The sequence below is a fragment of the Beta vulgaris genome, chromosome 5 (genome assembly GCF_026745355.1).
Source record: "Beta vulgaris subsp. vulgaris cultivar EL10 chromosome 5, EL10.2, whole genome shotgun sequence".
Lineage (NCBI taxonomy): Eukaryota > Viridiplantae > Streptophyta > Magnoliopsida > Caryophyllales > Amaranthaceae > Beta > Beta vulgaris.
The window spans coordinates 62,881,599-62,903,567 of record NC_079206.1 but is presented as its reverse complement, the minus strand read 5'-3'; the positions used below and the strand labels follow the sequence as shown (position 1 = coordinate 62,903,567).

Here is a 21,969-nt window from a genome sequence, read left to right as displayed (position 1 = left end):
AAGTTATGAATTCTCATGATCATTTTTTAATTTTACTTTAATTATCTGCAATTTTGTAATTGAGCGATCTTTTAGAAATATCTCAAATAGAAAGATGAAGAAAATAAAAAAGATAAAATACGGTCTATTCCCTTAGCTCCACAAAGATATAAATGCTTATTGATACACGTAATTTAAGGAATTTAATTGCAATGTAGTTATCAAATACTCCTTCTGTTTCTTTTTAATCTACAGACTTTTCTTTCTTTTTAATCTACACATTGTTGCTTTTTCTATTTTTTATAACATATCAAATCTACTTTTTTTCTCTTTTTCCACCCATGTCATTCACTTTTTAATATTATAGGTTGCGTTCTTTTCACCTTATTGGACCTGAACTTATTTAAACTGAACTTATTGGACCTAACTGAACTTATTAGACCTGATTGGAACTGATTCAACTTATTGGGCCTGATTGAACCTTATTGGAACTTATTGGACATGATTGAAACTTATTGACCTGATTGGAACTTATTAGACCTTATTGGACCTGATTGAAACTTATTAGACCTTATTAACTTTTAGCAATTAGAACTTATTGGACCTTATTAGACCTGATTGAAACTTATTGCACCTGATTGGAACTTATTGCACCTAATTGGAACATATTGGACCTCATTAGACCTGATTGGAACTTATTGCCCTGTTTGGACTTGATTGAAACTTATCTGAACTTATTGGACCTGAAACTCAATTTATTACGGTGAAGAGAATGCACACCCACTCTTTTGTTTCTTTTTCCACCTTTTAAGTTTATCTCTCATACTCTTGTACCTCATCCCTGGTTTTCCCACGAAGTGAAGTGAGTAAATTGAAAAGAAACGAAGGGAATGTATATTATTTGGAAAGTAGATATTATAGGAGTTGTGCAAACTCTTAGGTGCTTCCACCTTTGTCACATATTTTGCTCAACTGAGCAAAACATAATTTGTACAAACATGAAATGTACAAAAAAAAATATGAGAGGGAGTTAGGTTGCTGCAGGAAGCACTATAGAGGCTTAGCTTTATAAGAATTGGTGGGAATTGAAAATATTTATTTATTTTTGTTGAAAAGTAGATGTAATAAGAGTTAGTGAGCCAAGCGTATTACCAAACCAATTTAGTAATAACAAAATCGTGTCAAAAATGAAAGCATTTTAAAGTAGAAGCTGATATTCTAGTACCAAGGAGTATAAGTGTATAATACTACAAGTCTACAACCATGTGAAGAAAGGACTCAAAGGAGTAAAGGACCGTGGCACAGTGCCTTTCATCTAACTGCAAATCACATGATTTAGTTTCCAAATGGTGCATCAAATGGGGTCAAGCACACACGAACCACTCAAACTAGATATAAATGAACGTATGTTTTTTTTTGAGGTGAAGGTGAACAAATATTAATTATTTTATCGGAGTATAAACTTATAATTTTGCACTTTACACCAAAAAAGAATTATAGATCTCTCGTAGCCATAATTTCATTCAAAAAAGACATCCAACATCCAAATAAATACAAACAAATGAATCTGGAATCTTGGTTTTCTGTTAAAGTTCAAGTCAAATTATATATGGTTGTAATAATATTTCTTTTTCCTGTTTCGTTTTAATATACTGGTGATTTAAAATTTTCCTTCAGGTGGACTTTATGCTTTCAAGAATAAGATGAATCAAAATGATAAAAAATATATAATGAATATTCTCTTTTTAGGTTTAGAACATATATTTGTGGTTTCTGTTATTGAGTGAATGTAACTGAATGAATCATTACAAAGGAATGGAGGAGAGTATTTATACAAGAGGGTCTTGTTGAGTCAGCATAGTAGTTATAACTAACTCTAACAGAAACTAAAACTAAGCTAAGCTAAAATATTATTACAAGTATATATTCAACATCCCCCTCAAACTTGGAGTGGAAAAACCAAACCAAGTTTGCCAAGCAGAGACTGAAACTGAGTAGAAGCTGAGATTTTGGTAAAAACATCAGCAAGTTGACTAGTGGTAGGCAGATAAGTTAACTGAATTAAACCTTCTAAAACCTTGTCTATTGTAAAGTGGTAGTCTAGTTCAATATATTTTGTCCTTTCATGAAAAACTGGATTTTTAGCTATATGAATAGCATTTTGATTGTCACAGTGCAACACCACAGGAGTAATGTGGGGAACTTCTAGTTCTTGAAGAAGCATAACCAACCATATATATACCATCCTAGTTACTAGATAATGTAAACTCTCCATTCTATTGATGAATATTTATAGATAATAAACCTAATCATTTTAAGAAACTAACAAGATTGATAAATATAGTATTAAACTAGAGGTGATCATGGCCGGGCCGCGCGCGGCAAAAATATTTTGCCCATTGATCCGGTCGGGCCTAAATTCGGGCCGAATTTTTGTGTCCAAAGCCCGCTATTTCGGGCCTAAATTATCGGGCTTTTGCGCACCAAAACAAGCCGGGCCAAAAATAGACTAAAAAGTCGTTTTTGGCTTGCCCAAATCCCACCCAAAGCCAAAAAAATACGGGCGGACCGGGCCCGTGGAATGAAAAATTCTGCCTAAAACCTGGCCCCAAAACGGGTCGGGGCCCGCGAGCCGGGCCAAAATGATCACCTCTATATTTAACTCAGGAAGAGAATATTCAGTATATGTTCTCTATCACGAAAGAATAAGTAAAGTACTAAAATTAGACACTTTTGTTTGTTTTTGTCTGTAGAATCTGACTTCACATTAGATTTATATGTTCATATATACATGACCATAAATAATGGTCGAAGTAAAATATGTGAATAATTTTGAAGTTCAAGTGTGTAATTTTGTTTAAAAGATGGAGGGACTATATCTCTATCAATAGCCAAATTTTTCCCAAGAATAAGTCAAATTGTTACTTATGATAAATAAAATGGTCAAGAACTAGTCTGTTGTCATACCATGTAACATTAACATTTTGTGAGTCTAGGAAATAGTTGCATGAAAAATAAGAATAAGAGCAGAGTAGGCAAAACTTTTAATTATAATACTACAAACCCATATTTTGTGAAACTAGTACGTATATCAAAGTGCAAATTGATCCCAGAGTTTATATAAAAGTCAAAAACATATTTCAAATTTCAATGAACTAGTATATAATTATACCTTAAAAGACACGACAATATTTTGCACTAGACAAAAGAGTAGAATGTTACTCCCTCCGTTTGTTCCTGTATTTTTTATTGAATTAAATTTTCCATTAGTTTTATTCTGCAATAAATGTGTTAATACTAGGACTGATAATCAGGTCGGATTGGGTCAATTTCGAGTTGACCTAATTTATAATTCAGGTCACTTACTCCTAAACTAAACCCAACCTGAATCTAATTTTCAGGTCAAAAATCAAAACGCAAACCCGACCTTACCGATTTTGGATTGAACCGAAACCAACCCAAAATGACCTGAAATGTAATTCAACTATACACGCTAAGTTATGAAAGTATGGGTTAATGACCTGAAATGAAATTTAGGTGATCCGAAAAATGAGCTTGTCCCAATACAAATAAGAATATAAACAAGATAGGTGGTATAAGTTATGAATGTCTGGGTTAATTTCAGGTTGACCCGACCTGAAAATAATCTGACTTATAAATCAGGTTATTCGGGTTATTTTCAGGTTGAAAAAGTCAACCCAAACCTAAACCATTATATTTTCAGGTCAGGTTGGATCGAACCATTTTTTTATTTCAGGTCGGTTTATCGGGTTGGGTCAACTTTTGCCAGCCCTACTTAATACTACCTATGTTTTTATTTAGTTGCAACGTTTTGACTTTCACGCTTGCCAATGTACAATTTCAAATCGTTTTATCTCTAATTGTATGTAAGTAAAAATTATAAATAAAATTTGATATTATGAAAGCTTACATCGAAACGAATCAAACAAACCCCACATGACTATAATTTTGTTTAACATATAAATCAATAAATGTGGTCAAATAAGAGAACATGAATAGTGCAATTTGTCAAACGTTGCAACTAAAAGAGAACGGAGGTAGTACTATTTAGTAGTCATCTCTTATCTTTTAACCCCTCAAACTTTTGCCTAACTAATCGTCTAACATAGAATAACTCAAAGAGTGATAAATGTGTTTACACTAGTTTATAGTTACCTTCACTTTTACCGTCAAATTTTTTGCGTCATTGGTTACCTTATGTCTGACATAAAATAACTCAAGAGGGCAATAATTTTTATTTTTCTTAATTTTAATTTATTAAATAGCGAATTCTTGCCTATTTTTGAGTTGTATTGGTTTTTCTTCGATTTCAAATAGGAACAACAAATTAAAAGAAAACGGAGGGAGTATATTAGTCAGAGGGGTAGATGAGGGTGTGCAAGGAGCCCAACATCACAGAGCCCCCAAAATTATAAAGGCCCCAAAATATATTATTTTGAAATTTGTACTTCATATTTGAAAAAATCACCCTGGTTTCTCACCCTTAATAAATTTGTCAATGATTTATCTTTAGATTTTCAACTTTCTATCTTTAGAACTCTAACCTTCCATCTTTATTTTCTATAAATTTAGGAGCCCATTATTCATGTTAGAACCGGGACCCCAAAATTTTCAAGACGGCCCTGATTTAGTCTGACTATGTCCTAACCGTTATAGGGAAAATCTTCAGTAGCTAAACTTGTTTATTATGGTGACTTTTTTTCTTAGAGAATTATTTTAGCAAGTGTTTTTTAGAGGTTGATTTTGGTGACTTGACTATTCAATCAAAATACGTATTGAAACTCCATTATTGCTCAATAGTCTATACACATTAAATCTGACATAAACCAAACCAATCCCCTCAAATGAAACCTTTCAAGTGTATTTAATGAATGATAATGAACCACATAAAATCTGAGGGAAATAATGCCAGATATCACGAATACGTGTCTGTTTTATGGGTTATTAAGTTAAACAGAATATTAGGAAACCTGAGAGTAGATATGATTCCAAATAATTGCAAAATCCAGAAAGTGAGGGAAGGTAGGTCTGTAGGGTAAGATTTAACGAAAGAGGGACAAAGAGCAAGTGCAGATTCTTTTGGTTTTTGTTTTGGTTGTTTTTCTTTTATGTAAAGAAAGGGGCGATGTTCTTCCATTTAACTCGTTCCAAATTTCCGTGATGATTTCAGATGTCATCACACCTAAAAATTGCATCTTGTGGGAGGCACCCCAACTTGTTTTGGACACGTCAAGATCTCCACGTCTTTTGAGTTTCAGTCTAGTGTGATTGAACTCCGGATACCCTCATCGCAGGGTCAGAAGTCACTACAAAATGTGACTTCCTTGTTAGTTGAATCAGGAGAATTCCAGGATGATCATCAAGGACCTTGGGATTTCGCGTCTAGTAGACTTTGGGATCTACTAGCTGATGTACGACACTCTCTCTATGAAGATCGTCAGGGTTTTGTAGCACAACAAATATCTTCTCATATCCCACATCACCCGCCATCGCTCAAGATCAACTTCATTCGGACTAGATGCATAGTAGTTAGTGTTTTCTTTAAAAAGTATGTTCAACTTTATGTCGGTCTTGTTAGTGATAGTTATTTCGTTTGGTTGTATTAGTATTAGGTTGTACTTCACTTTTCAATTAATGCAAATTATCTCGATGTAAAAAAAAAAAAAGGGGAAGGGGTGATGAGGAAGTGCTGACAAATGTTCATGTGCTTGTATCATAATTACAGAGAACGCAACATGCAATTGTTTCCTTTGATAATGAAAAGGGAGAAACATAAGAGGATGATTGATGTTTTATGTACAATGGATGATCTCATGACTAGCCACCAAAAACAATAAGATACAATGGATCATCTTATGACTAGCCACCAAAACAATAAGATTTGATTGTGTTATGTGCAACTTATTTTTACTTGATGTTAATAGAAAGTTAAGAGTAAATTGAAAATTTTAGAAAAATAAAGAAAATTAAGATTTTTTTAAAAAAAGTTATAGAAGATTAAGAAAAAGTTCAAAATAGTATTGGAAACACTTTTAAAAAAAAAGTTAAGTTCACAAAAGATAAGTTGATGAGAACACATATTGACTCTGTTTGGGAAATCATTTTAGTTACCTTAAATGATAAGGTGCTAACATATTTTTGGTGCTAAAATGATTAGTAGTGTTTGGGGAGCACCTAAAATAAAATTTCATGTAGCTAAAATGACTTAAATGATAAGTTAAAAAATTCACCTTTTCAAAATCAGTTGACTGAAATTTTGGACAATCTTTCCAAAATTTTGACAACAACTAATTTTGCTAAAATAATGTATCATAACTTAATCTGCTAATTTTGCCAAACAGTTAAACTAATCAGTTACCTTATCAGTTCTAACACCTTATCAATTTCAGCTTTATCTTATCAGTTTCAGTTAACTTATCAGTTTCAGTATATTTTCAGATAGTAATGCCAAACAGAGCCATTTAATGTACTCGATTTTTGAATTTAATTAGTTAAAATTACTTGTTATTCTAGTGTGAATACTAGATCAACTACAGGAGGGGTGAATGGGAAAATTTTCGACTAAATTACTTGTTATTTTAGTATGAATACTAGATCGACACACAAAGTTTGACCTACAAGGAAAACTTCTTAAAAGGACAGGAGTTAGCTCAAGTGGGTAGAGCGCTTCCCCTTGGCCACTGAGGTCAGGGGTTCGATCCTTACCCCCAGCATTATGCTGGGGTATTTTCTTAGCATGCTATGCATGCCTTACCAGCCAATGTATTGGTGTTTCCTACAAGATAGTAGCCTTGTAGGGGTTAGCCCTTAGGCTGACTTAATTTCCTAATAATAAAAAAAAGGAAAACTTCTTAATCCTAATAGGAAGAAAAACCTTGACCCAATGGATTTTGACTCAACAATTCTCTTATTAGAATAGGCCAGATGACAATTCATACAACCTACAGCTGGATCTCACTCTGTTATTCTAGGAACTTGTTCTCAGTCATCCAGTTCTCTTGAACTAATGACACATTGACACTCACTTTACTTCACTCGAAGTCTCTTATTTTTCTCTTTCTTTTCTCACTTGATTACAAGGATACTCTAAATTTTTTCACTCATCCAAATACTCAGTATATTATAATGATATGCAATGGAGGAGAAGAAGAAAATTATATAAAAAACTTTCTAAGTAAATATTCGATTGTAATGCTTGAAAGTTGTGCAATTTTCAAACAAGTATTTCTCTTAAATAGTTGCAGCAGCTTCTTGTTATTCACTCCACATTCTCCACGTTGTATACTTGCTGAGATCTAGGAATCATGTTCCATAACTCGCTGCACAATCTCCATGTTTTTTGCAACAGTTTTTTTAACCATCTTCCTGTAGCCGTTGTGCGCCATTATCCAATTAGTGGTTGGAGAAAATCTCGCCCCAACTCTCCTTCTTTTAAGCACGACTTATCAACCTAATTTACTCAAGAAAACTAGCAACAATATCTCAACTAACTTAAGAATCTTTTTATTCAAAAGGTTCTAAGTTATGAGATCGATTAAACATACCATATAATAAAACTAGTATTAATATCGATATTGTGATTAGATTAAAATCCATTAATCTTTCCGCACAGATAAAATATTTTAGCATGTGAAAATTAATAAAACAATATTTTTGGGATTTTATATTTTTTGCAAAATAAAACTATACAAACTACTAAGTATTTGTCATCATCAAAATAGTAAATAAAACATTACTCATTATTTAGCTAGTACACAGATTTTTATTTATGTTTGTTTTTCTTCTATGAATCTAGAAGTGGAAGATATTGCATCCTATTATCATTAGTTTACAACGTGATCAATCTCAAAGAAACAAATTTCTTTTTCTGGAAGAAATGTAATGTTCGTTATTTTTTGATTTAATAGTACTATGATCTCTTTTGGATGTATACTTATTAGTATGGAAAAAAAATTATTTAAAGTATTACCAACTTGCCATAATTACAAATGGATAACGTTTATGAAAGTTAAGGATCCAATGTTCTTATAATATACTCCCTCCGTCTCATAATATAGTTTTTTTGTTTATTTTTTACACGGTTACCAAAACGTAACTTTGATCTTTAATATCTTCAATTTCGTATTAATAAAAAATATAAAATGTTGATATTGTGAGAGGATTGTATTGACGCATCGATTGTGTTAGTGTACTTACTTAGGCTATGTTTAGTTCACCTGAAATTTTTTGATCTGAACTTATCTGATCTGATCTGAATTGATCTGATTACAAGATCTTATCTTTTAGATTTTTCTCAATACATAAGAAAAAATATAGTCATGTGGGGTCTTGTTTGATTCGTCTCAATGAGTACTTTATTAATATTCAATTATTATAATTTTTACTAATATGTAATGAAAGATATAATGATTTTTAAATATAAGCATGATCTGAACTGATCATATGTTTAGTTCACCTGAAATTTTCTGATCTGAACTTATCTGATCTGATCTGAACTTATTTTTTCTGATCTGATCTTATCTGATCTGATCTGAACTGATCTGATAACAAGATCTTATCTTTTAGATTTTTCAATATATAAGAAAAAATATAGTCATGTGGGGTCTTGTTTGATTCGTCTCAATGAGTACTTTCTTAATATTCAATTATTATATTTTTTACTAATATGTAATGAAAGATATATTGATTTTTAAATATAAGCATAATCTGAACTGATCTGATCTGAATTTATTTTTTCTGATCTGATCAGATCTGATTAGATCTGAAATAAGCAAAAATAAGGTGAACTAAACATAATCATAGCCTAGTCACTTGTATAAAGAAGAAAGACAAATAGTGTGCTCCACACCTTGAAACCAAACAATGGGTTAAGCTAATAGAGGCTCAACCATTATCCTCTTTCTTAGTTTTGGCCACAATAGTCAATACCATATGAGAAGTTCGATTCAGGCTATGTTTAGTTCACCTGAAATTTTCTGATCTGAACTTATCAATTTTGATCTGATCTGAACTTATTTTTTCTGATCTGATCTGATCTAGATCTGAATTAATCTGATTACATGATCTTATCTTTTAGATTTTTCTCAATATATAAGAAAAATTATAATCATGTGGGGTCTTGTTTGATTCGTCTCAATGAGTACTTTATTAATATTTAATTATTATAATTTTTACTAATATGTAATGAAAGATATAATGATTTTTAAATATAAGCATGATCTGAACTGATCTGATCTGAACTTATTTTTTCTGATCTGATCTGATTAGATTTGAAATAAGCAAAAATAAGGTGAAATGAACGTAGCGACAGTAGACGTTTATTTTGACGAGCTTTGTAGATAAAGGGTGTAAATTTCCACAAGCATCTAAAGTTAGTTAACTTTGATTGGTCTAAAGACAGGTGCAGCAAGTCCCAATTTCAATGCTTAACAAGGCAGGTGGAGCCTGGAGGACCGCGAACCACCATATGCTATCCACCTAGTGCAAATGTGCAATGACTGCAGACTGCAGTAGTCATAACTTCTACGAGGCGCAATATGAGATCAGCTGTTGAGCCTTTCTAGGGTCGTTAATACACGCACAATCTAAAACATAGTGTATCCTTTTCTAAACTACACTCTTTTTGTCATTTCTAGAGTTTGTACTTCTTAAAAATTGTTATTATTTGTTTTCATAAATTCGTCACTAAAGATTCTTTTTTCAAATTTAAATTTAAAAGATATATATTCTTTTACCTTAAGTGTAGATGTTCATTTACTATATGTTTTTTTTCATTATAATCTATGTTTTTTTTATAAATATAGATTTACATGTTCTTTAATTTCATGTTGTATGTTCTTTTAAAGTAAAAAAGTTGTTTGAAAAAAATATTGAGCCACTGTGGGTTTTGATGACGACAAATTAATGTAATAACTAACAGGTTTATAAGTTGGTTTTATATGTGCAAGGTTCATGAATTAATATCGGTGCTTTATAAAGATAATAAGTGAAGACCCTGAGTTTGAACTCCAAGAGAAAAACGAAGTTATTGAATTGGAATTATGGAACTATTCCTTTGAATAATGGAACTGTTCCTTTGAATAAATTCCTTTAAAAAAAGAAATTGTTCCTATGGAACTATGTTAGTGGAACTGGAATATAAAACAAGTTGTCTAAACGAGTTCTAGAGGTGGAGTAAGGGATAGCATGGAGCAAATGTTCAAGGCAAATCAATACACCCTCAACAACAGTTCCTATGCAATGATTCATGATTACAGTTCTTGTTCAACAGTTCCTCAAAAAACTAGAGGTATCAAACGAGTCACACAGGGTCCGGTCAAAATCGGGTCAATTTTGTGTTCAGACCGGATCGGGTTACTTCGGATACGAGTTAATGTCGGGTCCATGAGATTTTGGGTCATATCAGGTCAGGTTAGTTCGGGGCGTGTTAGATCGGGTTTCTAATCTCGCACATAAATAAAACACATATAAGACTAATGAGAGTAGATTAAGTAAGTAATGGACAGTGGCTAAATCATTTATAATATTTCATGACAAATATTTTCGTTAAATATGTTTAAAGAGTAACTAATATGACAACTATTCGGGTCGGGTTCGAGTTGTGGTAATCATTATCGAGTCGATGCAGGGGTCGAGTATGTTCAGATTTGGATCATATTCGGGTTTATTTTCATTCGGGTCGGGTTATTCGAATTTTAGTTTCTGTTCGAGTTAAAGACGGGTTTCGTGTCAGGTATTCCGGGCCGGGTCACATGTAAGTGTCTATTTTCCTGGCTATATAGAAAATTGTCTGTTGTTCCTGATGTGGAACGTATAGATCTTCAAAGTCGAAGATATAAAGACTAAGTTCAAGAGTCTGTACTTAAAATTTATGGAAGTATTCTATATTGCTTAGTTTTAGGGAACTAGATGGAACTTATTAAATGCAACAAGTGGTTTTGAAAAATATTTAGGAAATTTTGTAAATAAATAAAACAGTTTCTATATTCTAAATAAAAATCTTATTTGCTTACTGAACAAGTAAAAATAAATTTCCTAGATCTCTCTTTGTATTTCTCAACCACTAAACCACTTATTGTTAGTGGATTTGAAAATGTCTTTGCTTGTTACTCAAGTAGTGTGAACGTGGGAAAATAATTCTACGTAGACTACTGCTTCACACTTAGTGGAGGAATAAGTGCAACTAACATGAGGGTATGTTCTCCCCAACTTATTTTCAGTTCAGTTCAATTCAGTTCAGTTCAGCTCTGGACAATACTTTTACTCTCACTGTCTCACATATCACTATTCATTTCAATTCAGTTCAATTCAGTTCAGCTGTTTTATGCCGAAGAGAATAGGCCATGAGAAGACTTCACTATAAAAGGAGAAGTCTTTCTTAGTACAAACTACCAACTAAAAACACATTGTCTAATTCTAAATCTTAAGAGTTTTCTGAAAAATGTTAGTTGCATTTGATAAGTTTTCCAAGGTTCCTTAAATATCTAAGTTTAATATATATACTAGTGTGTTTCACAAATTGAGTTGTAATTTGGAATTCAAGGGTTGAGTGACTCTTCTAAAGACTTAGAGCTAAGTTAGTGAGTGTAGGCTTCGGAGTAGAAGCAAGAGAGAGAAGAGTTCCAGTAATCAAATGAGATTTCTGTGGGAACTTGAGTTCGAGGAGGAACTCAAGTGGTAGAGAGTGATTGTAATAGTGTTATTGCAATAATATAGTTTTTGAGGTTTTCCCATCTTGATAAGGTTCAAGAAGTTTCCTCAATTTTATATTTTTATGCCTCCCGTATCACTGTCTCTTTATAGCTTTAAAATTCCGCGAAAAACTTTGCTAAAAGTTCCAAAGTACAATTCAAACCCCCCCCCCCCCTCTTGTACGTGTTCCATTGAAGTATTAAAAAAGTTTATGTCCTTTTATATAAATGGTATGTTTTTGTTAGATGTACAATGAGCATTATGTACCATAGTGAATAATCCACGCTTTGGGGTCGTGGAGCCTTTCAAGATGTTCCACAAATTGGACAACAGCAACGCCGTGATTTGAAAGATTGCCAATTTCTAACATGCACTGCAAATATAGCTTTGGATCACCCACAAATCTAAACCAACACATTTTGCAAACGAACCTGTCCACTATAAACCTTGCTCCTACTAACCCTTTACTTTAGAGAATAAAGTCGGATGGACTCAATGGTAGAGCTACCACCATACCAAGGTACCACGGTACCACCTATAGGTTGGGGCATTAGTTTCTTGTGTAGGTTAAGTGCATTCTTGGGTGAGCACGTGACCCCTATTTGGCAAACTTAAATAGTCTGGGGTGTTAATAAATACTAGATCCGTATTCTCGAACTGGATGCGTATTGAGAATTTTCATTTTCGGATATCCAATTTAGAATATTCGATTTCAAGGCCCGATAATATTCGATCTGAAACTTGTTTTATAAACTTTTCTTGGAAAATTCCAATTTTTTTAGTTTTCGGATCCGATCCGAAATTTCGAATATGTTTCGAATTCGGACATCATTTTCCCTGATCCGAAATTTTCAAAATATTCAAAATGAACAGCCATACTTAACACCAATTTTGGTCAACACTATCAACTTTTCAGTATTGACATTTCATTTCCATACAAGATCTTAAAGTTTTCTTTTTTGGATTCAATAAGCTTTAAGACTCCACTCTTCCTATGCTTCCTATTAACACCAATTTATTATCCTCAACGTCAATACTCATCATCTTCCATCTTCGAATCTTCAACTCTTCTCTCTCCTCTCTCCTCTAAAAATATGCATCAACTTTGTCCCTTCTTCGACCTCGCATGACCATTCAGTCCAAAGGCGTGGGGAATTAAGGAACTTTGCAAGACCATTCACTCTAATTGAAAACCCTAATTGAGTCCCCTAAAAAGAAACCCCAATTAAACAAAATTTAGAGGGGATTGAGTGGAAAACAACAAAGATTGAGAGATTAGGGAGGAAAATGAAATATCAACACCGAAAAATCTACAATTTTTAAATCGAAAATTTATAACGTGATGTTAAGTTGCCAATTTATATATTGTACTTGGTCTTTCCTCTAAAAATAATTATAATTAGTCCTTCCTCACAAAAAAAAAAAACCTCATGTATTAATTATCCGCCAAATAAAAACCTTTTATATTTTAATTTTCAAGGACATGCATACTAGGTGATAATTACATCAATCTCCAGTTATCCAGATACTAAGTACAAGCTTCTTTCAGTCATAAACAAAACTGAAGCAACGCTTAGTTAGACCAGTACATCAATTATTAATCATACAAATCAGCCTAATAATGTACTACTCTAGTAAGTAGTAAATGACCATTACCAACTACTGTCTTATCAATTTGGCAAAGAACATGGACATCTAATGGATAACATATGCTTGAATTAGATTTTCATGCATAATTTTACTTCAGTGTGGAGTTCACATAGCAGTATAACACTAAAGGCTGAAATTGAGGGAATGGATGACAAAGAAAGGTGGCCGCTGCTGCCGCTTTGAATCCGCCTTATTATGTTGACGGCATGTTTGTTGGCAAGCTAATGCCACTGATCCCTTCATTGACTCAGGTCCACACACCACTACACCAACATTTGATCCACTGAATTCGCTTTCCATCTTATGTAGCAATTCTGTTAAGTCATCCAAGCAAATGTTAGTCAGTTGCAATGTAATAATAGTCATTGGGTTGTGCTCTACTTAACTTTCGAGTCGATTATGGCCTTATCGGTTTTGCTAGAGATGATCATGTTTCTGGCTGCCGGCTGGGCTGATATTTTTCCCAAAAAAAGGCCTGTTTTGGACCGCGCCATAATTTTGTGCCAAATCAGGGTATAAATTACTTCTTCCGTTTCATAATAAGTGAAACACTTCTCTAAAAAAGCTCTCGCATAAAAGAGAGAAGTGTTTCACTTATTATGGAACGGAGGAAGTATAAGCTAAACTAGCCTAGGATTAAAAGCTTTTACCCTGTGTTGGCACAAAATTGGGCTGAGCTAGTTCAAGCTTTTACTGGTCCGAGTTGGGTTAGGCCGAGTTCACTTTGAGCAGCTCTAAATTATGCTCAAAACATACAATATAATGTAAAACTTAAGATACTAACGGATCATGTTATGGTCGAGTTAGAGATTGTCAGCTCTAATTAAAGTGAAGAAAACTACCTTCAAAAACCGGCCTCCCACCATAATGGATTTCATGTTCCTCAAGAGTAGTTGTACTTGCTCCTTCCATGGCACTTATCTTCATAACTTCATCTTGATTATCCCAACTTGTTGATACTATCTCACTCCTTGAATTTCTCCATCTCAACGCTATTGCAACAAGTGCACTACATGCTACAGCTATCAAGAATGAGCACAAAAGAAAAAGGTCGACTACTGATGAAGGACTTTTCGGCTTGGATGATTTCATTTTCGGTGCAAAGAGAAACTGGTTGAAGAAACAAAGAGATAGAACGAAAACAAGCGAGGAAAAACCAACAATGGCACTCATCCATAGCGGATTGACATGTCCGGTTCCTAAGGAATAATTCAAGTTTTTCATATCAGAAAGGATTGTCTGTCTTATCGAGGTTGAACTTAGTAGTTCTCTTAGGCTAGAACTTCCCCTTTTTTCTTGGGTCACAAAAACTTTCAGCTTTAGATTGAAAAACTCAGAGGTTTGATTTAAGACCATATGAGAAATTGGATTCAAGAGTGAAATGTCATCAGAATTTTTTGCAACATATATGAGCTGTATACATGAAGGGGATGATCTGTGGCTGAGATCACCCTTTGCTGATGCTAGTTCTTGCAGTATGCTTAATATTGGGGTTATTCCAATTCCACCGGCTATCAGTAACAAATCATCGTATCTGCGTGATGAATTCAAAAGAGTTTATCATGAAATTATCTTAAGAAACAAAATATATAGTTTATAATCTGCTATACTAGATAATACAACCAACCTGATAAATTCAAATGAAGCTGGTCCATAAGGGCCTTCTACTGCAACAGGAGTGCACTTTGTTTGTCTGTCTGACTCAGATTCTTTACTCAATATATTGTACAGATTATTTGTCCAGTATCCTTCACATTTGATCATAACTGACATCGTTTGGTCGTTGATAGTTGAGCTCGAGGTAATGCTAAATGGGTGCCAATGAAATTTGGAAATCATCGGTATATTTATGAATATTATGCTGGTTGGTGTGTAACTCAGACCTGTAGATGTTATCAGTAGAAAAGAACAATATTGTTAGTTTTCAATTGTCATTTCTCCAATTTCTGATCAACTCTAGGAGTGATTTTTTGGTGCTTACTTGGGTCTTTTGGAAAGGTTAGCTCTATGATCTTACTAGGAAAGATTCTGACAGAAAGAATCCGAGTTTTGGGGTGTGATTGGATCATCCGGAGCAATTTGTCTATTACAAAGAGAAAAACTCCCGCGAATACCATGTAGAAGTGGCGATCACCAGCATGAAACAAGAAGAACACGAGAAAGACTACATACAGATGATGCATGTAAAAGAATACATCAAACTTCCTTCTTCTTACGAAAGGAAGTGAGGAGATCCAAATAACCAGTAAGGTAACAAGAGCAATTACTCCAGCCAAGTATATTCTGCCTTCTTTCTGCCAGTTCCATATCTGTATCAGTAAAAGTTAATTTTGATCAGTGAGAGAGCAGTGCCTTCAAGTTCAGAGGGTAAACATACAAGTGTATGATTAACCCTTGTTGAAGCTATGATGTGTGTCAACTCGTCTCTCTTTTTTTTATCAATGTGGGACGCTCACATGTGTTGTGCCCTCTACATCATAGCTTCAACAGCCTGTCACTTTCGCCAAACTTACACAAAATGCCACTGTGATATGCTACTTTAATCAGGAAGTAGTCACTTGGTTGCTGATATAATGAAAAAGAATCAATCACTAAGGTTTCAGTTAACTGTCTAATTTGTACTTGCACAAACAGTTTGACCATAACTAAACACAAAAAATCTATATGACAACCTGATTAAGTATTTGTTGGTTAATTCCCCAGATGAAAAGGGTGCCTGCTCCATGCAGAATAGCAAAGAATATCAGCATCGTCCCAAGCCAAATGTGATACCTTACAGAAGCCTCAAACTGGATTCCAAGCAACCTAAATACTGATAATCCTCTTAAGATAGGGAAGAGGAGAAAAGCCAGGCAAATTTCTCCCATTAGACCGAACCTCGTTGACATCCTCAGAAACTTAAGCTGCCATCTGAAATATAACACCTTCTTTTGTTATTTGAATCATGTATTTTTACATCACAATCTGAACACCTATGTAGTACGAAAACAGTTGGGATTTCAGAAAGGAACATGTGTTAAAGAACACGAAAACCTCAGGTTCCATCCATTTCCGTGCTTCATAGCTGGACACTAAATTACAATCAAATTTTGCTAAAAAAATACTTACATTTCTAGTTTCAGCTGTTTTACTGGTACCAACTTCTTGTAATCATTGGAGATTCTAACATAGAATGTCCAAACTAGAAGTGTTAAAACCAGAGAAATGACAAGAACATCAATCCCAGATAACATACCCAGAGGAGATTTTACTATCAGTGGATTGTACAGAGCTGTTATATATCTTCTTATTCTTCTGCAATCAAAACCCAACTATCATATAAAACAATCTTTTCTCTATAGTTTTCACCAAGAACAAAAATTTAGTAGAAGTTTACCTCTTAATTAAAATCCTTGGTTGCAAATACAAGTATACTAATCCAACCATAACTAGTAAAATAATGAGAAAAGTATACACCACAAAATCTGCACCTGCATGAAATTCATATACTTCATTCAACTAACATAAATGAACAAAAATTAGAATATTTCAAGTGGGAAAAATCTAATTTTTCATACCATTATATTTCAAAATTGTTATCTGCATACTATCTTCCACGGTTCTCCATTTTTTGGTCCAGAATTTAGTGGGTTTTAGAAACCAAATAATAATCCAGACAGCAAATATTAGAATGATCAGTGTTCTTAAAAGGACAAACAACAAATTTTTGGCCATTTTTTGTACCAAGTGTTTTTGTGCTAAAGAATAACACATGATTATCAAAAGATTGGTTTAAATAGAAGCCTGAAAAATGAACATAACAAAGTGGTTAATACAGAGATAATACGTGTGCACACTGCTAGCTTCTGAAAGTGGACTCAGCAATTTTATGCACCCACTATCTTTAGTAAGCAAATGAAATAAATACCTTATTGATAATCTGTTATTTGATGTAAATTGGATCTTGCATGATCTGCATATAGGTATAGAACAAGTGTAAATGAAGTATTAATATAAGATTATAATCTTCTTTTTGTCAATCTCTCTGTTGATCTGGACCATAGAGCAACTGTTGACTACATCAGATAAGTAGTGATGAGTGAAGACATTGTGTAATTCTGCAGATAGTTCAGTTCACAATTATGTCACTTCTTTTCTTCTTGGAATTTGCTGTTGTTTTGGGCCTTTTGGCTTACAAGCTCTTTTACAGATAGACTATAAACAGTCCTTTGATTTATACTCCTTTCGTTATTTATTAATTTTGATAGTTTGATAGTCGAATGCACTGTTATGATAATTTAGTACGGACCATGATTGGTGATTAATATGTATGAAAAATCGAAGTATATTAGATTGAGTATTATATTGGTAAGTGTAAAAGTCAAATTAATGCGACTAGTAAAGAATGGGGTTATTTTCTTTGAGAGTATTATGAATATAGTGATCGAGGTCCAAGTAATAGAATTATGAGATTAGTATCTTGGATCATTATACTTCCTTCGTTTCTTTTTACTCGCTACACTTCTCATTTTACGGACTCCTATGCAATTTTTGGAGAAGAGAGAGGTAGAGAGTAAAAAGAAAAGGGATCCATGTGGGAGGAGAGAGATAGAGAGAGTTTATTGCCCAAAAAAAAAGTGTAGCAAGTAATGTAAAACTTCCCATAATGAAAAGTGTAGCGAGTAAAAAGAAACGGATAAAGTAATAATAATGCAATGTTATACATGTAGATAGTTCTTGCTTTAGTGGTGGTGGACCAATTTTAAAGTTCTGACTTCACTAGTGATTGATCACTTTAGAATACATTGAATCCTTGGATTCAAAATAATTGCACTTTACTACTAGGACTCTAGGACTAGGAGTAGCAAATAAAAGGATTACATAGGCGGTAAGCCATAGGGGAAGGAAAAGGGGATATTTATAAAAATATCTACTAAGGAAATCTTCTTAAATGTTTTATGAAAATTGACTCTTGTTCAGTCATTAGTATTTCTTCTATGGAGTTATTTATTTTGCTCATTAGAATTTATTCTACAAGTTTCATACTTTATTTCTAGTTTGCATTTGTTGTTGCTGAAAAACTGATTATCAGTACTTGGCGGTAATGGATTCTCCTAGTTTGCTACTTTTCTTTTCCCCTCATGTAACATAATTCATTTGTTGGTAGTAATGATTTCTTTTCCATTTATATTCCAAAGCTTAAAGAGAACGGGTTTTATTACCAAATTATTCGTCTATTAAATTTCATTCCCTTTTCGTTTCATTACTTGAACCAATCAGGTTTCTGTAATGAGCTCGAAGTGAAGTTAATATTGTCAAACAAAATGTTGCAGTTGCCACTTTCCCCCTAAGAGGAAGTATTCTCCCATATCCGGTAGGGGCCAACTTTTCCCATACCATTTACTTGATATGATTAAATATAGTCCAGATATGATATAATAGCTAACTGATATGATAAGATAGCGTTAAGATGATATAAAATTTCAACTAATAATCCCCAAAATAAAAATATATGAAAAAAAAAAATTATAACTTTTTAATATTACTTTTGTCATAAAAATTACATAAATACCATAGTATTGGACAATACTTCTGATATGAGAATATCATTGCTCTTCTCCTTAATGGGGCTTAAACCTGCAAACCTATTGTAAGAGAAAAATGAGGATATAGGCCAGCCAAATTAATCCAGCCCACAGAAAAAGATACGGTGCCACGCAAGTACTCCAAGATGGGCTAAACCAGAAGAGAAAGGTCCGCCCAAAATTAAGATGATTTCACCTTCTGTTTATTGGCCCAACTTGCTATCTAGCTCTAACAAATTTCTAGAACTCGCTGCTAATTATTGGTATTAGAGAGCGATTAAGGCAGAATCGTACTCCAAATTCGAAATCAGGTTTTGGATAACACCCTGTAAAAATAAGTGGTCCGAATAACAACCTGTTAGGCTACTAATCTGCAGAGCATATCAGCTTAGAAATTGGATATAAGATAAACTGTTTAGAAGAAATGCCCTATCATATTGTTGGGATGAAAATTCGAACCATGAGCTATGTATTAAAATCTTGAAGTATTCCACTGAATTACCACTTCTCCCTCAAAAGAGAAGACCATATAATTTGTGAGCTTTGCTTTGAATTTTTTTCTCTGTTACAAAACAATATGCAAATGTTAGTATGTCGCGCCATTAGAAATCTGATGCGGCATTATTATCTATACTAATATATTAAAAGGCGTGCGAAAGAACGTCTATGTGCCACGTGGCACTCTCCCTAGGGTATTAGTTCATGTAATCCATGTACATTAAAAAAATTTAGAAATTGCATGGTATAGGATTTGATCCTAAGACCTCAAGTAAATATACTAAAGTCTTAACCACTAGACTAAGTTATATTTAGTGTTCTTATCATAAAGTGTTATATTAATAAATGAAAGTTTTTCTTACCCGGGACATAGCCCGGGCCTAATAACTAGTTGTTAATACAAAGGTGATACATAACTTTGTGCATGACCACGTCTTTTAAATATAGTAGATAAAAGGAAAAAAGAAAGATTTTTTTTTCCAATTAGAATTCCCTTATTCCACATTTTCCCCATCCCTTCTTTTTTCGGCCCGTTAGTAATCAAACGAGTTACTGGACCCAAACGATATCTCGGGTTATTAATATTTTCATGTCAAAAGAGTAGTATTTAATGTTGCATAGTTCATTGACTAAAACTTTACTATATTAACTTGACTCATGTGGTCGAATCTTGTATGGAGCATGTTTTGATTTTTTTTAATGTTTGTTGTGACACGGAACAAAACAACTAAAGGGACAGTGCCACGTGACATGTAGACTCTTTTTTTGACGGGGCATGTAGACTTGCTTTGGAACGCTTTTAATATATTTGAATAGATAGATATAGTTTAAAATTTCCAATAGATTATAGATCTCATAAAATAAGAATATGAGAAACTCAAAGTTTCTAACTATTTCATCCCACACTATTTTTCAATATTATCAGAATTTTAATTTAGTCCAAATACTACAAGCTACTCCAAACACATTTGCTGATCACGTCCCATAATATTACTGAAAATTGAAATAACCCAAATTACCTTCTATTATCAAGAAGACAATTACCTTAGATAATGGAAGTCACTATCCCTCTTCCATACCTCTCTTATTCAAGGACCAAGGAACAAGCATGTCTCATAATATTTGTTTCCTACCACAATATGTGGATGTCAATTGATAGGACTACTACACAATATGCTTTATATCTATAATCTTGAAGTCAATCCAAATGAATTGAAACTCACCCATCATTTTTGAAAAAGTAAGAGAGCAAATAACTACTTTCAATTTTATTGTGCCAGATAGGCTATAAAAAAGAAGCAATGGACCACCCAAAATGGAAAAAATCGGAAAGTTACAAAAGATGGACAAATTCATAATCACCTAGCATGCTAATAAGCAGGCCTCATATTACGCAAAGATTACTCCATTTACAAGTAGAGGACCTCATTAACTCACTTATTGTGGGCTTAAAAAAAGCAATGAACTCGTATCACATATGCGTAAAGTATATAGAAATGGGTTTCCTTTTACTTTGCCTTAATGTCACAAACGAGTATTCTCATATGTCTTTGTTTTTAATATATTATCAATTAATTAATAGCTCTATTTGGTTAAATTAGTAGTTAGTTAGAAGTAAGATGAGAACTTGGGAAATTGGGTCAATTAGAGAAATGTCATTGAGAATTGTTATAAATAACCCTAATAGAGAATCAATGTATACTTCCCGCCAGTGTACGGATGAATAGGTAGGTTGTTCGCAAGGCTTGCCGAAAGGATACCAATTAAGTTGATCATTAATGACTAGTTTGGCTATGGGGCACTTACGACCTTAAGAGGGGCCTTCATTCCAGGAAAAGGGTGTTGCTTGGACTCCTTCACCAGCTTCTTTCTTCAAACTCAACTTTGATGGCTCTGTCTCAAAAATCCCGCTGTTGCCGGAATCATAATCCGTAATAGTAGTGTTGATCTGGTCCATGACACAACCTTCAATATGGGTTGCGCACCTGTTTTTGTGGCTGAAGCTACAACGCTTCACAAAGGTATTCTTGTTGCCCTACAGCTTAATATCGAAGACATTCACATTGAAGGTGACAATCTTCCGGTCATCAACTCAGTCAAGGGTATTTGGCAACCCCCTTGGCAGATTCCAATGATCATTCACGAAATTCAAGTCCTCCTTCGAAAATTCAAATCTTACTCGATCAAGCATATCTACCGGAAAGCGAACCAAGCTGCAGACTGGATCGCTAACGTTGGTCATCTTAGAATGTATTTATTGTACACCAGGATTTATCATGTGCATATGGTATACTAAATACCATTTTTTTGCTCATTTATTTGTTCTTTATATGAACAATAATGTGAATAAGTATTCATATAAACATATTTCCAATCACAAAGCAAGCAAATGAACTAGTTTGATAATTAATCATATCTAATAATTTCTATGAAAAATAAGACATTCCAAACAAACTAGTCATAAAATTATTTTGAGCCAAACTTGACTCAAGAGGCAATGAAGCACATGCATATATTGAGACTTGCTTCTTATAATTGATGTCTAATGCATAATGTATACTACCTA

At 33.5% G+C, this 21,969-nt stretch overlaps 2 protein-coding genes across 5 annotated transcripts in view; one reads left to right on the top strand and one right to left on the bottom strand.

Moving 5' to 3' along the window:
- LOC104894344 (DEAD-box ATP-dependent RNA helicase 30) overlaps nt 1-21,969 on the top strand; it is a 39,100-nt gene that overhangs the window by 3,213 nt on the left and 13,918 nt on the right. The window lies entirely within an intron of this gene.
- On the bottom strand, nt 13,218-17,520 carry LOC104894346 (ferric reduction oxidase 8, mitochondrial). Of its 4 annotated transcripts, XM_048644052.2 has the most exons (9): nt 17,249-17,520; nt 16,899-17,124; nt 16,718-16,811; nt 16,450-16,635; nt 16,014-16,251; nt 15,323-15,650; nt 14,969-15,224; nt 14,184-14,875; nt 13,218-13,655 (listed from the first exon to the last, which is right to left on the bottom strand). In XM_048644052.2, exons 2-9 carry the CDS (start codon nt 17,092-17,094, stop codon nt 13,465-13,467), a joined length of 2,181 nt encoding a protein of 726 aa, XP_048500009.1. In that variant the 5' UTR covers nt 17,095-17,124; nt 17,249-17,520; the 3' UTR covers nt 13,218-13,464. The 4 variants fall into 4 exon arrangements, with proteins under 4 accessions (XP_048500009.1, XP_010678862.2, XP_019105285.2 ...); XM_010680560.4 differs by having other exon boundaries at nt 16,899-17,520; XM_019249740.3 differs by having other exon boundaries at nt 16,718-16,805; nt 16,899-17,520.

Coding starts and splice junctions, on each gene's coding strand:
- LOC104894346 (XM_010680560.4), bottom strand. CDS start 17,094: ATGTGTTATTCTTTAGCACAAAAACACTTGGTACAAAAAATGGCCAAA. Junction 16,252..16,449: donor AAACAGCTGAAACTAGAAAT/GTAAGTATTTTT, acceptor GTTATATTTCAG/ATGGCAGCTTAAGTTTCTGA. Junction 15,651..16,013: donor ACCAACAAATACTTAATCAG/GTTGTCATATAG, acceptor TTACTGATACAG/ATATGGAACTGGCAGAAAGA.